This window comes from Vipera ursinii (assembly GCF_947247035.1).
Source record: "Vipera ursinii genome assembly, chromosome: 1".
NCBI classification, from domain to species: Eukaryota; Metazoa; Chordata; class Lepidosauria; order Squamata; family Viperidae; genus Vipera; species Vipera ursinii.
Window position 1 is genome coordinate 253,708,386 of NC_139512.1, and position 17,022 is coordinate 253,725,407.

A 17,022-nucleotide genomic window follows, 5' to 3' on the forward strand; every position below is an offset into this window, starting at 1 on the left:
CTCCCTCCAATAAATGAATCTATGGATCTGCACCAACATGTCAAGTGTTTATGTAAGCTGGGGCTAGAAGACACACTCTCAAAAAGGGTAAAGTTTGAGGAAAATTTAGTTATTCATTAATATTAATTGCCTATAAAATAAGGTACCCCAATTATAAAATTCATTTCCTTATACGTGCAGACCATTTTTTTCAACATACAACACAAAAGAATGCACACGCATATACACCTTACCCCATCCTCCAGCCCTGCATTCTTAAAGCAAAAAACAGAATTAGTTTTTTGTAAGGACTAAATAGGGATAAATTATTCTGCATATGTATATGTGTATTTATGTATATAACAGAATAACAGAGCTGGAAGGGTCCTTGAAGATCTTCTAGTCTGACCCTTTGCTCAAGGAGGAGACCCTATACCATTTCAGACAAATGGTTGTCCTCTCTCTTCTTAAAAACCTCCAGTGTTGGAGCACCCACTATATATGTGCATGCATATATACAGTATATGCAGAATATCTGCAGTGGAACAGCAGATGGGGCAGTAATTGTCCATCACTTTATCCTTTCCATCCATGGATTCCACTACCATTTTTTGAAGCTATCCAATACAGTGATGTAAAAGAGTGATGTAATATAAACCAAAGATGGGTTTTAATTCAGCTTTTTATCCATTCAAGAAAATTGGCTTTCATTTATGCCCTCAGCCAAGAAACAGAGATGAGCACCATGCCCTAGAGTAAGACCTGACTGGACAGGGAACCCTTTACCTTTTTGCAGGCATTCTGCTTTTTAACTGAGTGAGAGGGGGTTTTTTGGGGCTGGGGGGAGGATTGGCTGGAAAAACAAATGCAGCCGGACAACACTGTAGGTGGAGCTGACTAGAGACCAAGTTTTGAAGTTCCTCATTATTTGACTGGAAGCACCACTGGCCTTCTTCTGAAGAGTGGCAAGTGTTGCAAGTGAACAGTGTCTAACAAACTGTTTTCAGAATGTTTCCAAAGATTTAGGGAATGGAAAATCTCACCAGATTGCTACCAACAAAACTCATTAGGGCTGTGCAGTGTTTGGATGCAAGAAGTGATGTGAGAAGACAATTTAATTGTCACCCTTGTTTTAACTAACCTTAAACTTTCTTCAGGAAAAGAATATATATTGAATATATCTATATTTATATCTATCTCTCTCTCTCTCTATCTCTCTATCTCTCTATCTATCTATCTATCTATCTATCTATCTATCTATCTATCTATCTACAGTATCTATGTCTATATCTATGTCTATGTCTATGTCTATGTCTATGTCTATAACTATATCTATATGTATATCTATATCTATATCTATCTATGTCTATGTCTACTATATGCATATATCTATATATCCAGGGCTTTTTTCCTCATAGAATGCTCAGAACGGAGTTCCGGCACCTTTTTTGGATGGAACCTTGTAGGATAGGCAAGGCGGGTTGTATGACATGTGTGAGTTCCGGCACCTTTTTCTTATACAAAAAAAGCACTGTATATATCTATATATCTATATATCTATATATCTATATATCTATATATCTATATATCTATATATCTATATATCTATATCTATATCTATATCTATATCTATATCTATATCTATATCTATATCTATATCTATATCTATATCTATATCTATATCTATATCTATATTATTTATTTTGTCATTTGTAAAGTTTTTTTTAAAGTCAGCTCTGTGAAAAACTGTTGACGTTTACACAGGGCATAGCAGTGGGTTGCCTGAAAGCAGTTTTATGCTCATTCCCTCATTTAAATATTTATAAAGTATTTATTCTTTGACCAAAGGGCAATGAACAAAATGCAGACCTAAAAATGCAGCAGCATATTAATGAAGCTCTAAAATTAAGAAAGCAATACTAAATGAATACATAAACTATAAAGCACTTCTTCCAGAACTTCAGCAATAAAATACTAATAAACAACAGCATGACTCTTCATTAAAATGTACAGTTTCAGCTGCTTAAAATTCTGCTACTGAAGGAATTGTTGTGAAAGAAAATGCCCACTTAAGTAAAGAAACAAAGCGTTTAGGGACAGATGCAACGAAATATCTTTTATTTGTATCCACAGTTACAATAATTACTGAGCTCCCTCACCAAAATAATGCAGAAGAACCCTAAATCCACCAAGGTTACAGGTTATAAAGGTAAAGGTCACCCATGTCCATTCGTGCCCAACTCGAGTGGACGGTGCTTCTCTCCGTTTCTTAGCCAAGGGAGCCGGTCTTGTATGAAGACATTTCCAAGGTCATGTGACCAGCACAACTATACGTTGAGTCACATGGAATGCTGTTATCTTCTCACCAAAGTGGTACTTATTTATCTACTCACATTTGCCTGCTTTCAAATTGCTTAAGCGGGCAGAGGTTGGGGCAAGTAACAGGAGTTCACCCCATTGCATGGCGCTCAGATCTTGAATCCCGGCTGTCAGTTTTCCAGCTGACAAGCTCAGCATCTTTAATCTCTGAGCCCTGACACACACATCCCTCCTTTACAGGTTGTATACTTTTTGAAATGGCAAGACTTACAAAAACAATGTAAGCAATTATGACATGACTTTTAATGCAGGAATATAGAATCTAATAACATAGGGTGACTTTACTGTGGGCTGATCCGTTGCCTCTGCATTCTGCTTTTCTAATGAGCTCCAAGCCAACCTTTCTACTGGTACTAGCTTCTTGTAATACAGGGGTCTTCAAACTTGGCCCTTTTATGACTTGTAGACCTCAACTCCCAGAATTCCTCAGCCAGCATGCCTGGCTGAGGAATTCTGGGAGTTGAAGTCCACAAGTAGTTTGAAGACCCCTGTTCTAATACTTACACTGTCCCTTCACATCATGGAAAAGATAAAACGGTTTTTGTTATCTGTCTTCTTCCCTTCCAGAGTCATGAGGTAGTTTAAGTGTACCTGCTCAGTCTAATATCCCTTCAGAATCATAATGTAAAAAAAGAATATTTTTGTGCCCTACAGAACTAGCTGCACATCCTTAGGGGATCATTCCGTAAGATATGAGTTATTAGTAAGAAACTAATTAGTAAGAAATTTTGCTTAACAGTTTTCACCAGTTCTAGTCAAAATTACTATCAATACTATTTCTTCACAAATATGGTACTTTAAATTTCAAAGAACTGTCTGGATTTTTAATCATTGTGCTTATAAGCAGTCCAGAAAAAGGCGTCTGTTATTTTTGTTACATATTTGGGAAAACAAGGGTGTGAAAAAGTGATGTAATATAAACCAATATAAACACATATTATATGTGTATCTGGGTTTTAATTCAGTTTTTTATCCATTGAAGAAAATTGGCTTTCATTTATGCCTTTCACCACCCTGGTGATTTCAGTTAAATCAGAATTCACTCAACAAGATGGATTTTAATTTCATTTGTGAAAGTGTATTTTATAGAATGAGAGTCAGCAGGAACAGATTTACCTGTTGATTTGTGCAGTCTGTGTCTCCAAATTATCAGGATTACAATTTTAGGAAATGTCATTTGACAGTATGGGGGCAGAACATTGGAGAAGAGTTTTTCTACTCCAGAGCGTATTCTATTGTTGTAGTCTCTAGAAGAGACTCTTTTGGCTCTTTAAAAATGCCTAGATATAAGATCTGCACATAAAGTATTCTGTTGATTAATTATTTAGCTATTTAAACATTTCATTTTTTCCTACAACTCACGGAATACCCTCTGGACTTCACACCTAAGGAAGAAAATTGACATTCCAAGATATTGGAAATGAGCCAATATCTTCACTCTGCATTCACAGAGTGGTAATAGAAGCCTCTAGTCAATTTTGACTTCCAGTTTCTATTGCACATCGATCCACTTTTCTTGGTCACAGGAAAAATCCCACAATGTATTTTGCCATTTCCAATCTAATCTACACTCTGGAAACCTCTGTTGGTTTCCCATTCAAATAATAGCCACAACTTACCTTGCTTAGCTTCCTAGATAAAGCAAGGTTGGCTACATGCTGCCACCTATTGGGGCCGCTTGCATGCAAGGGCCGCTTTTAAAATGGCCAAGGCAAGTGCAGCACAGCACTGGTTTTGCCAATAGGCACAGAGCCTATGAAGGAGTTGCTGGAGGATTAACTGCCTGTAGCATTCAGTTGATACTTTGTGGACCAACCTACTTTCACTGAAACGGCTCGGGCTTCAGGTAATCTCTCATCTTCCGAAAGTGGTTACCGTCGGCCTCAGAGGGTCCATACTTCTGTCTGGAGGCTCTGCCCTCAACGCTGAGCACTCCTTACAGCAGGGGTCTTCAAATATGGCCCTTTTATGACCTGTGGACTTCAACTCCCAGAATTCCTTAGGCCAGAATTCTGGGACTTGAAGTCCACAAGTCATAAAAGGGCCAAGTTTGAAGACCCCCTGCCTAACAGGATCCCCTTCTCCCCCTCCCCTTCTCCCCTCTCCCCCAGGTTTGCTGGCTTCCGATGCCTCCCTTCCCCACACAGCACTTTCCTCCGCTCCAGCTAGATCCAGGTTTCTTCCCATGGCTCCACACGTTCTCTCCACTCTTCCCTTTCTCCCAGTTGCGATTGGGATCCCTATATGCCGCCGTTTTGGGTTGTTGTTTTTTTTTTCCCCTTAGGAGCTCGGCAGCGCTTTCCCTTTCTTTAGTTTAATGCCACCATCTGGGGAGGTTTTTCCGCGCCTTTTCTCCGCCCCCATCGCTTGGCTGGCGCTCGGAGGCCAGAGCTCCATGTGAGCGCACGGAGAGTTTCGCCCTGCCCGCGCCTCGCTGTCATTTACGTCAGACTCGGAGCGGTCTCAGGCTCCCGCTCTGTCTCCCTCACTCTTGAGATACGGAGGGTGCAGCAGCGCCAGCCAATTCTCCGTCTCCTCGGCTCCTGCCCGCCAAAGGCAAAGGGAAGACGCGGCTGCAGCCACGCGACGGGAGCAGATTGGCGGCGGTCAGCGGCGAAAGCAGCCGACACTCATGAGAAGCAGCTGTCAGCTTTGAGATCGAATCCGAGTAAGAAAGTGGTCTGCCGGTTCGGGGCGGGGGGAGCGTGTAAGGTGGGGGAAATTGCAGCCCTGGGGAGAAGAAAGCGCTCGGGGGCGCTGCTCCTGGTAGCAAGTGGAGGCTTTTTCAGGACTGGGGTCTAGCCCAGGGGGTCTTCAAACTTGGCCCTTTTATGACTTGTGGACTTCAGCTCCCAGAATTCCTCAGCCAGCATGGCTGGCTGAGGAATTCTGGGAGCTGAAGTCCACAAGTCATAAAAGGGCCAAGTTTGAAGACCCCTGGTCTAGCCCATCACCTGCGCTTGGAAGGCGCCCGAGAACTCTGCTCGTAGAGCCAAGAGGCAAGAGGAAGATGGGGCGGGAAAGGAAAGTTGGGGTTCAGCACCATGGACAGCACTCGGCGGCTTCTGCAAGCTGGGCTCCGTAACCGATGTGAACCGACTTTCCTTCATTTTCTTCCGCCTGCTCCGATTAATTCTCCCTCCTTCGTACATTACCTTCACCTTCCTGCTGGATTTCACTCTGTATTCCTCATACTTTTTTTTTCCTTTTTTGCCTTCGTTGCTATTCTTTCGCTTCTTATTTATTTGCAGAGGCTGCAGGGAAATGGACCTTGCCTTATTTTAACCACCCCCTCTTCTTCTTCCTGGTCTTTCTCCTTGCAGGTGGCTTTTGCTGGCTGTGGCAGAAATGAACGAAAGTGTCCCCTTGAATGAGACTGGGGCTCCGGCACCTTGGATTCAGAGCAGCAGTGGCAATTCTTCGCTGGAATTTTCCTCCAAGCTCCCCATCTTTCTCCTCAATCCTTGGGATATTATGCTCTGCATCTCTGGAACCATTATTGCCTGTGAAAATGCCATTGTGGTGGCCATTATATTCTACACTCCCAATCTGAGAACCCCAATGTTTGTGCTGATCGGGAGCCTGGCCACAGCAGACCTCCTGGCTGGAGTTGGCCTAATCCTTAATTTTGTATTCCATTATGTGATCCAGTCAGAAACCATCAGCCTTATTACCGTTGGTTTCCTAGTTGCCTCTTTCACTGCTTCTGTGAGTAGCTTATTAGCGATCACAGTAGATCGTTATCTTTCTCTATACAATGCACTGACTTATTACTCTGAGAAGACTGTTTTTTGTATTCATATGATGCTAATCATCACCTGGGGGGTTTCCCTCTGCTTAGGACTATTGCCCGTCCTAGGCTGGAATTGTATGGAAGATTATTCATCCTGCAGTATTGTCAGACCTTTGACCAAGAGCAATGTGACTTTGTTGTCTGCCTCCTTCTTTTTCATCTTCATCCTTATGCTCCACTTGTACATTAAAATCTGCAAAATAGTTTGCAGGCATGCACATCAAATCGCACTTCAACAGCACTTCTTGACCGCATCTCACTACGTGGCAACCAAAAAGGGAGTCTCCACACTTGCTATTATCCTTGGAACCTTTGGAGCCAGTTGGTTACCTTTTGCTATCTACTGTGTCATTGGAGATTCAAACTACCCTGCGGTCTACACTTATGCCACACTTTTACCTGCTACCTACAACTCCATGATCAACCCCATAATTTATGCCTACAGAAACCAAGAAATTCAGAGGTCCATGTGGGTTCTCTTCTGTGGCTGTTTTCAATCCAAAGTGTCCTTCCGTTCAAGATCCCCCAGTGATGTTTAAGTGACTTCTCTCTGTGTGTAGGTTTGCACAAAGTGACAATTTTCAACTTTTGTGAATTACAGTGCCTGGTATGAACCAGATCCATGTTGTGAAATTGTTTTGGGGGGAGATGTTTAAACAGTAGCACTTTATGTATGTGTATTCTTGAGAATGTGACAGGTCTGGAGTTTCTGATTATGTGAAACTAAAAACAAACAAACAAACAAACAAAAAACAAACCATGAATGTATACAAGATTGTACATTGTATTTGTGAAGTGAAGGCATTCCAAGACTACGTAATTATAGCACTTTATTTTTAGCTGCTGAACTGCCAAAACAGTATTGCCATTTTCAAAGGGCAAAGAGAGAATGAAAATAAGTGAAATGTTGTCTAGTTTGGGATGTGAGTGATAATATATTTTGCTGCACAGTATTGATAAATTATGACATTTTGTATACAAATAAACGAATTCATTACATTTTTTCTTCTGCGTTGAACTGTTTTAATGGCTTTAAAAACACGATCAGTGTTTTGCACTGCCTCACCTTTATTTACAAGAAATATTCATTGGGTACCTTCACATAAATTTTTTACAAAGAGAAATCTTATCATAAAACAAGAAAATAAAATAAGCTATTTGGTTTGTTTACTTTCTGGTAAGTAGTAATTTATTTTCCATTTAAAAAACAACAACAGCAAAGCAAGCTTTAGAATGCTCACCAACTTTGCTTGCTGGAAACTACCAGCCCTAACCCCTGTTTATATAAAATATAATTAATAATACATATAACTTTCTGGAAAGGTAAGGGGAGAGACCAATCCTTAAATACCTGGAAGCATGTCACAGGGAGGGATGTGTAGATTTATTCTTCATAGCTCCTGAGGGTAAGACAAAAAGTACTGAGTGGAAGCTTTATAGAAGGAGAGCCAAATTCAAAAGAAGGAATTTCCTGGGCATGAAAGCATTGTGCTTAGAGCAGGCTGCCTCCTGGAGCTGTGGATGCGCAATAACTGGAAGTATTCAAGCAAAGGCTGGACAGTCATTTGTCTGGGTTGGTGTGATTCCTGCCCCAGAAAAGGGGCTGGACTGGCAGACATTTAAGGTACCTTTCAAACCTTATGATTCTCTGAATGTGACATTCTAACTTTTGCAACATACTTCAGATTGGGCAATTTATTCTGTAACTGGAAGTTAAATGATCATTTATCAGTTTTGCATTCGAATACTGCAATATATATTAAGGCTAATTGCTATATAATATCTCCCCCAGCCCCTTCCCAATCTTAAATGTTTTCTAAAATCTAGCGTTCAGGTCAAACTAGCTAATACTTGCATTCTGCAATAGCATATTTTAAAAAAGGGGAAGGAAGGAAGGAAGGAAGGAAGGAAGGAAGGAAGGAAGGAAGGAAGGAAGGAAGGAAGGAAGGAAGGAGACAGAGCTAACTTTATTAATATTATGATTCACTAGCAGCAAAACTGAGACAGGATATAATACCTGCCTGATAACTGTAATGCTAACAGTACATGGACAAAAACACGAAAAGACCCATTTCAATTTGCATACAGAGGTGGGATGAGTTTTCATACTTAGATTTTCAACAACTTGAATTACAACTTGAAGGAGCAGAATTTCATTCAGGAACGATGAGTGCAGCCTTGTAATGTGTGCGCGCGTGCATGTACGGGTGTATATATTATACCATACCCTTGTCATTTTGGAAGGGACAATGGAGCACTCTGTCTCACTGTAAGGTCTCTGTGGCTCATTTAACCTCCCCACCTGCAACTGCTGAACAAATGAACAAAATTTGTCAGCATTAGTAATCCAGCTAGCACAGAAAATGAGTCCTCTGGAGTCTTCTAGCTTGGTAGGAAGGAATATTGTGGGGAGTTTAGGAGTAATGGAATATGAATAATGTTTGACTAACTGCAGTAATACTTTACTGTTTGACAATAAAGAATGTAAAATTCAGAAGCTTTGAGAACCATTTGATTATAACTCTATGTCTGCAAAAGAGGAATTAAAGAAGCACTGCACACCTATAAGCCTCCAAAATATTCCTCATTGTTTGAGTGCAGTTCTCTTCTCTGCCCCTTGATAGCTTGCTATGAAATGTTTCAATAATAAAGTCTAGCAGGTGAAGTGATATAGAAGCTGGGAAAGCAGTTTCATTTAAAGAAACTATCATTTAATATGTCCTTATCAGCGAGCATGAACAGGCCTATTACTTGCAACAAGTATCAGTTGCACTAATATTCACAAGTCTAACCTCCCTTGGATGACAACTTTTGTAGCTAGCTCTTCTGTAAAATTTTGATAATTTTCATAATTACGGCTGCTTTCGATGGATATATAATGTCTTTGGTTACTGCTCATCTCCTGTTCTGCCCCTGATCCAGCCAGGGCTCTTCAACGTTTCCACAGATGACTTAGCTGAGGGGGTACCAGAGATGCTCAACAAATTTACAAATGACACAAAGCAGGGGAGGGAGGGTTCACTGAGAAGACAGGCTCAAGATTCAGAAGGATGTCGATAGATGCGAACATCAGGCCCTATCCAGCAAATTGCTGTTCAACTGGAGAAATGTAGATTCTTGATAGCTTGCTATGGTAGGAAAAAAACAACAGGTGCTCAAATACAAGGGAGGTGGTACTATGCGTGAGAAAGATCTCAGTGTCCTGATAGACCATGGATGAAACATTAACCAGTAGTGAGCTGCCGCTGCCAAAAGAACGAATGAAATCTTTATTTATTTATTTATTTTATTTATTATTTAAACTTGTATACCGCCCTATTCCCGTAGGACTCAGGGTGGTTTACAGGGAAAAATTAAAAATACATAACATACAAAGTTAAAATCGATTAAAACTAAGATTAAATTAAGTTCCTGGATTTAAACTAAAACCCCATTAATAAATAATTAAAACCCCTCAGTCTGGGCCAGACAGCTCAAAAAACCAGGTTTTCAAGTCCCTGCGAAATGAGCGAAGGTCGGGGGCGGTCCTAAGCTCCATGGGAAGTTGGTTCCAAAGGGCCGGCGCGCCCACAGAGAACGCCCTTCCCCTGGGAATAACCCACTCGCATTCCTTGACCGGCGGTACCCTTAGAAGGCCCTCCCTGTGGGAGTGCACAGGACGATGGGAAGATGATGCCGGCAGCAGGTGTTCCCTTAGATAGTCCGGACCCAAGCCATTTAGGGCTTTATAGGTCATTACCAGCACCTTGAATCTCACCCGGAGGGCAACCAGAAGCCAATGCCGCAACTGGCGCACCAGACAAAGCTGGGAAAAAGCCCCCCTGGTCACAGCTCCTATATGGTCTTCAAAATTGAGCCGTGAATCCAAGAGGACGCCCAAGTTGCGAGCCCTATCGACGGGGGGTAACACTTTTGAGTTGCACCAAGAGAGATATGGGAAGTGATAGTTCCATTCTAGCTGCACTGATCTAACCATACCTGGAATGCTATGAAAAACATCAGAAAGGGTCAATAAAAATGGTGAGGGATTTGGAGGTTAAACCTTGTGAAGAACAGTTAAGGAACTGGATAAGTTTGACTAAAGAAGAGAAGGCAGAGACATGAAAGCAGTCTTCAAATACATGAAAGGCAGTCACATAGAATAGAAATCTCCCGACCTTGAAAGTTATTAAGCAGTGGAGCAGCCGTAGGTACTTCATCACTGAAGGTTTTCAAGCAAAGATTGAACAACAACCATTTCTCTGGGGTAGTCAGAAGATTCCCGTCTTGGGCATGGGACTGAGTAGAAGACTTCCAAGGACCCATCCAATCTATGATTGTTTGATTCTATCAACATTTAAGGGAGCAACAAATGCATCAAATGCATCAAATAGGATAGCCTTCAAGGTCCCTTCCAACTTTGTGATTCTATGAACACACATTGCACACAAATCAACAAAAAGTAATTGTTTTACTTTTTAATGTTTTTCATATACTATTTCTAATCACATTGTAAATATTTTGGAAACATTATTCACTAAATATTACAAAGTTTCTTAAGTGTAAACTATTATTCTGAGATTGGAGGTGCTGTATATTACTACAGATAGTCCTGGACTTACAACCAGTAATTTCATAACCATTTGAAGTTACAAGGGACCTCCCCAAAGCTATTTACAACCCAGATTTGGAGTTGCAGTGGCCACACACGACATATCTGTGAGCAGTATCTGATGAGGGAGAAGTGATGGGTTTGGCCGAGAACATTTGGGAAGAGTTTGATCCTGTGACTCCGGATGAAGTGGACAGGATCATGGGGAAATTAAGTGCCGCCACGTGTTTGTTGGACCCGTGTCCCTCCTGGCTGGTTTATGCGGCTCAGGAGGTTACACGAGGCTGACTCCTAGCAGTTATTAATGCTTCCTTGAGTGAGGGCTGCTTCCCTGCCGTCTTGAAAGAGGCGGTGGTAAGGCCCCTCCTCAAGAAACCTGCCTTGGATCCAGCTATTTTAAATAACTTTCATCCTGTCTCCAACCTTCACTTCTTTCGAAGGTTGTTGAGAGCGTGGTGGCACGGCAGCTCCCGTTGGTCCTGGAGGAAACTGAGTATTTGGATCCGTACCAATCGGGTTTCAGGCCCGGGTACAGCACGGAGACGGCATTGGTCGTGCTGGTGGATGATCTCTGGCGGGCCTGAGATAGGGGTTATTCCTCTGTCCTGGTCCTATTAGATCTCTCAGCGGCTTTTGATACCATCAACCATGGTATCTTGCTGTGACATCTTGAGGGGCTGGGAGTGGGAGGCACCATTTTATGGTGGTTCTCCTCCTACCTCTTGGGCCGTTCACAGACGGTGTTGGCAGGGGGGCAGAGGTCTGCCCCTAGGCCCCTTAGTTGTGGGGTGCCTCAGGGGTCGGTACTCTCGCCCCTCCTGTTCAACATCTATATGAAGCAGCTGGGTGAGATCATCCGTGGTTTCGGGGTGAGGTATCATCAATATGCTGATGATACCCAGCTTTTCATCTCCACCCCGAACCAACCCAGTGATGCCCTCGATGTGATGTCCTGTTGCCTGGAAGCGGTACGGATTTGGATGGGGAAGAACAGGCTCCGGCTCAACCCGGCCAAGACTGAGTGGCTTTATGTACCGGCATCTCGTTTAGTCCAAGAGGTTTCATCTTTGGTTATGGGAGGAGAGGTGTTACCTCCCGTTGATAGGGCACACAATTTAGGTGTCCTCCTGGATTCACGACTCAGTTTTGAAGATCATATTGGAGTTGTGGCCAGGGGGGCATTTGCCCAGGTTTGCCTGGTGCGCCAGTTGCGCCCCTATCTGGACCGAGATGCCCTACGTACGGTCACTCACGCACTCATTACCTCCCGTATAAATTACTGCAATGCTCTCTACATGGGGCTGCCCTTAAAGACCACCCGGAGGCTCCAGCTGGTGCAGAATGTGGCTGCATGGGTAGTGATGGGAGCATCCCGATACTCCCATATTACACCCCTCCTGCGTGAGCTACATTGGTTACCGGTTGTCCTCCAGGTGAGATTTAAGGTGCTGATACTTACCTTTAAAGCCCTACATGGCTTAAGCCCAGGATATTTGCAGGACCGTCTGCTGCCGGGAACGATCTCCCATTGCCCAGTACACTCACACAGAGAGGGCCTCCTCAGGGTGCCGTCGGCTAGACAGTGTTGGCTGGTGACCCCCAGGGGGAGGGCCTTCACTGTGGGAGCACCAGCCCTATGGAACCAACTTCCCCTTGAGCTCCGGATGGCCCCGGATCTCTGGTCCTTTCACCGCAGCCTTAAAACACTTCTTTTCCATCAGGCTGACCTGGACTGATGACAGGGATTTTAAAATGTTTTTTAATTTTAACTTCAATTTTAATTTATTTTATTGGGGCTGTTAATTTAATTCTTTTTAACTTTTGTATCAGTGTATTTTATTGTTGTTAGCCACCCTGAGTCCTTCGGGAGATAGGGCGGCATATAAGTCCAAATAAATAAATAAATAAATAAATAAATAAATAAATAAATAAATAAATAAATAAATAAATAAATAAAATGTTATTGTAATTTTGTGTGCTTGACAACAGGCTCACCTCTATGGCCATTTGTAGCATCCCACAATCATGTGACTGCAATTTACAACATTTTTTGATGGTTTCCAGCATTTACTTTCGATTTCTGGCAACAAAACCCCCCACAACCCACTGGGGAAAATGGATTTACTTAACCACACCACATTCACTTCACACCTATGGCTTTCCCTTAACGGCCATCGTAAAAAATGGTTGTAACTTTGAATCAAGTCACATGATGCCTTAATTTATGACTACAATAACTTACCACCATAATTCCACGCTCAATTACATAAGTAAAGAATTACCTGTGCGTTACCAAGTCAGTCCACCATATCCAATGTGAATTCAGCAAGGGACAAAAAACATAGCCAGAAATTATAGATAAGATAAAAAAATGGCATCAAAACTATTGTAATGCCTTCAGTATCCCTGGAAATTCTACCAGCATTCCTTCTCATGAAGGTCTGGTGCAGCATTGAGGGGCATGCTGTTGAATGAGCCAGTGTCCTTGTAATAACACTGATGGCCTCCACAGTATCTACACAACTGTACTTCAAGGTACTGGTAATGGTGTTCAAGGCCCTACATGGCATGGGTCCGGAGTACCTCAGGGATCACCTGCTGCCGGCATCAACTTCCCTCCGCCCTGTGCGTTCCCACAGAGAGGGCCTCCTCAGGGTGCCACCGGTCAGAGAATGTCGTCTGGTGGCCTCCAGGGGGAGGTCCTTCTCTGTGGGCGCCCCGGATTTATGGAATCGGTTGCCGGTCGAGCTCCGGATGGCACCTGACCTTCGCTCCTTCCGACGCAATCTGAAGACGCACTTATTTGAACAAGCCGGCCTGGCCTGATGGGGGGATGGGTTTGGGATTTTATTGTTGTTTTTTAATATATGTATTTACTGTTTTAGTTTGGGCATTGTATTTAATTCTTTTTTAATTTTTGTATTTTTATATATTTGCCCTGTTCACCACCCTGAGTCCTTCGGGAGAAGGGTGGTATATAAATAAAATTATTATTATTATTATTATTATTATTATTATTATTATTATTATTATTATTATTATTATTATTATTATTATTATTATTATTATTATTATTATTATTCCCTTAGACCCCACGACACAGCAAATACCATCATGGTTTCCTTCTTTGTTTTATGCTTTGCTTTACTAGAGTCAGACGAATATAACATACAAATATAACGCTGCCTTCCAATATTTTCTCACAGTAACAGTCCAACGAGATAGTCTGGATTGAAAATAACTTCAGCTTCTTAGTTGAAGGAGGACTTAGTTCTCCTTGCTCATATTCTAATGTCTGAATTACACTACACTGGCTCTTTTTTTGTGGGGGGGGCAACAGAGCAGTGAGCTGTTTTTAATTTTAGGAGGTATCCTGTATCATGGTTGGCTCGTTGTCATTCTAAACATTTCAGGATTACCCTGAATCTGCGGAGAATTTACTCATGCATTGAGTGGGTAGAGAGCTGTTATTTGGCTACATAAATGATGCTGGAGTTTGGAAAAGTACTGATTACCCTTTTATTGCACCCCAAAGACATTCATAATTAGAAACTCAGTTTCAAACTGAGATGAAGTGAGGTCACTGTCACAAACAAAAAGATGGAAATTGAACTTGTGGACTCTTGTTATAATCTCATGCCTGCCTTACTGGTAAAGTGCTGATTCTTTTCCCCCCCCCCCCCAAACTGGCTGCAGTTTCAAACACCACTGGCTATTGTCAGTGTTATTCAAGCTTCTTGAAAGATACTCTTATTTTCCATAAGTAGAAAAAACCCATATATAATGTACAGCATCATACATGAAGATCATACAGGTGTCATTCTTCTAAGGCCTGCACTCGGTGAGAACCCCTTGCTAATTTTATATTTAATGTTTATTCAGCAAATTAGATACTGGCATTACAAATCACACAAGCAATTCCCTATGTTTTAATACGAGTGGTTGCTCCTTCAGGGTAAATATTGCATTAGGCAGAATTCAGAATTTTCTTTCTGTTTAATGGCAGGTAACAGTTCCTAAACAGAATAATTTTTTTCAGGTAGATGGCCTAATTAGCCATAATCCCTAGACAATTTGACCCTTTGTAGAATAGAATAGAATAGAATAGAATAGAATAGAATAGAATAGAATAGAATAGGATAGGATAGGATAGGATAGGATAGGATAGGATAGGATAGGATAGGATAGGATAGGATAGGATAGGATAGGATAGGATAGGATAGGATAGGATAGGATAGGATAGGATAGGATAGGACAGATTAGAAGAGAATAACAGAGTTGGAAGAGACCTTGGAGGTCTTCTAGTCCAGCCCCCTGCTTAGGCAGGAAACCCTATACCAGGGCTTTTCAACCAGTGGTACAGGTACCACCTGTGGTACTTTGGCACCTGGCAGGTGGTATGTGACCATCCTAGAAAAGTGGTAGCAGGGGAGGGGAATGAGCTGAAACCGGTGGCACAAGCCTGAGCGAGAGATGGCTGGAGCTGCAGGGCTGTCAGGGCTGAGCGAAAGCGCCAGAATCAGCGCTTCCTCGGGGCTGTCAGGGCTCAGTGGAAGTGCCAGGACCAGCACCAGGCTCCAGCTGCAGCTCGGTGCTGATCCTGGCGCTTCTGAGCCCAGAAGAAGCACCAATCAGCTGGAATGTTGCAGCATTTCCAGGGTCTTGTGATTTACATTCAGATGCTTGGCAACTGATTCATATTTATGATGGTCACAGTGTCCCAGGGTCATGTGAAGTGGCCAAAACCTGCTGCAACCACCCAGCAGAGGGGGGGGGATAAAAACCAAACACCCCCCACCCCACCCCCACTGCCAATCCTCAACAGAAATGCTCACAACAATGAAAACCTCAGACAGGAGGAAGAGTGCCGCCGGGCAGGCAGTCAGGTCTCTTGCTCAGTTGTGGCTTGGGGGGCACTTTTTTCAGTGCCATTATAACTTCGAACAATCACTAAGCGAACTGTTGTAAGTCGAGAACTACCTGTACTTCATCACTATTTTCCTTTTTTTTTGTCATCAAGTTTTTGACACCTTGCTAGGCGACTGGTGGTACTCGGATGTTGCCATAACCTAAAAGTGGTACAATGGGTGAAAAGGTTGAAAAGCCCTGCCCTATACCATTTGTAAATGCAGGTATATGTGGCATGTTTTCTTATTATTTAATAATCTGATCACTACCATGCCTTTTTATTCAAGGTAGCCATTGAATTTCTTTGCTGGCAAAACAGCAGAACAGTACAGCAAACTCACCCCAGATAAATACCTACCCAACTAAGACTATTTAAAAGTGGTCCCAGTGTACTCTAAAGGATGAAGTGAACTTTCTCAGAACAGATTGGAAACATGAGAGAACCCAGAGAGAGAAGAACAAGGTGGACTTACATAGCTTGAACAGAGTATCCCATGATTTCCGGCATCAACCCAATTCTGTTTTAACCCATTTCTGAACAATGTATGAGCAAAATAGCCATTACTGTTCTCAAAAAAATTGGATAAACCATTGTTAATTTTTAACAGAACCTCCCTCTACTATCATAGCAACCCAGGTCTTTGAATGCTTCTAGCAGTCGCATGAATAATAATGCAAATGATCTGGTATAGAGACAATTGCAAGAAATCACTCTCTGCTTCTAATGATTTCTGGGAAGAAATCATCCTAAATAAAGAGGATAGATCAGTTTTGTTCTGGTTAACTCTTCGACTAGAATTGACGTCAGTCTAGTTGCAGTAAAAAGGTGGCTTTTCATCAGGCACAGTTCTGATCTGCAGGGATACCTGAGCAGAATACCATTATTACCAGCAACATCATTTCTGCTTTTCCTGATTAGAAAAGCCTTGGGTTATATGCAAATGCTGAAAGCATTTTCAGGAAGAAATGATGTGCACTGTGTAATTGTATATATGTCATTTTTAAACTCTCTTCACCCTGTTTGGAGAGCTATTTAAAATTCAGAAGCACGTGATGATTCCTTACACGGCAAGAAGGCTCAGTATGAAATAGTTGAAGCAGAATTTATCTACAGATAAATTGAGGCTTAATCGGTTTCATGGGTTAGCTACAGAGCTTAAATTAGTGTAACCCAATTATAAAGATAATATTGATTCTTTATAAATTATTTCTGATGTGAATTAGCCACTGTTTTTTTAGTGTTTCTTTTAGATGCCCAGCCCTTTTTCTTTGAGTATTTTCTCTAGGTCAACTGTATCGTGTCTCTGTGAGTGGTGTGGTGGTCTATTGGTGAAGATGCTCACCTCCCACTCAGAAGGTTGAGAGTTCAATC

At 42.1% G+C, this 17,022-nt stretch overlaps 1 protein-coding gene across 1 annotated transcript; it reads left to right on the forward strand.

Moving 5' to 3' along the window:
• Positions 1 to 5,706: 5,706 nt before the first annotated feature.
• On the forward strand, positions 5,707 to 6,690 carry GPR6 (G protein-coupled receptor 6; the record flags this gene model as incomplete). The annotated part of the gene is made up of 1 exon (XM_083348909.1): positions 5,707 to 6,690. The coding sequence occupies one exon, from the start codon at positions 5,707 to 5,709 to the stop codon at positions 6,688 to 6,690; it is 984 nt and encodes a 327-aa protein (XP_083205035.1).
• Between the last annotated feature and the right edge of the window lie 10,332 nt (positions 6,691 to 17,022).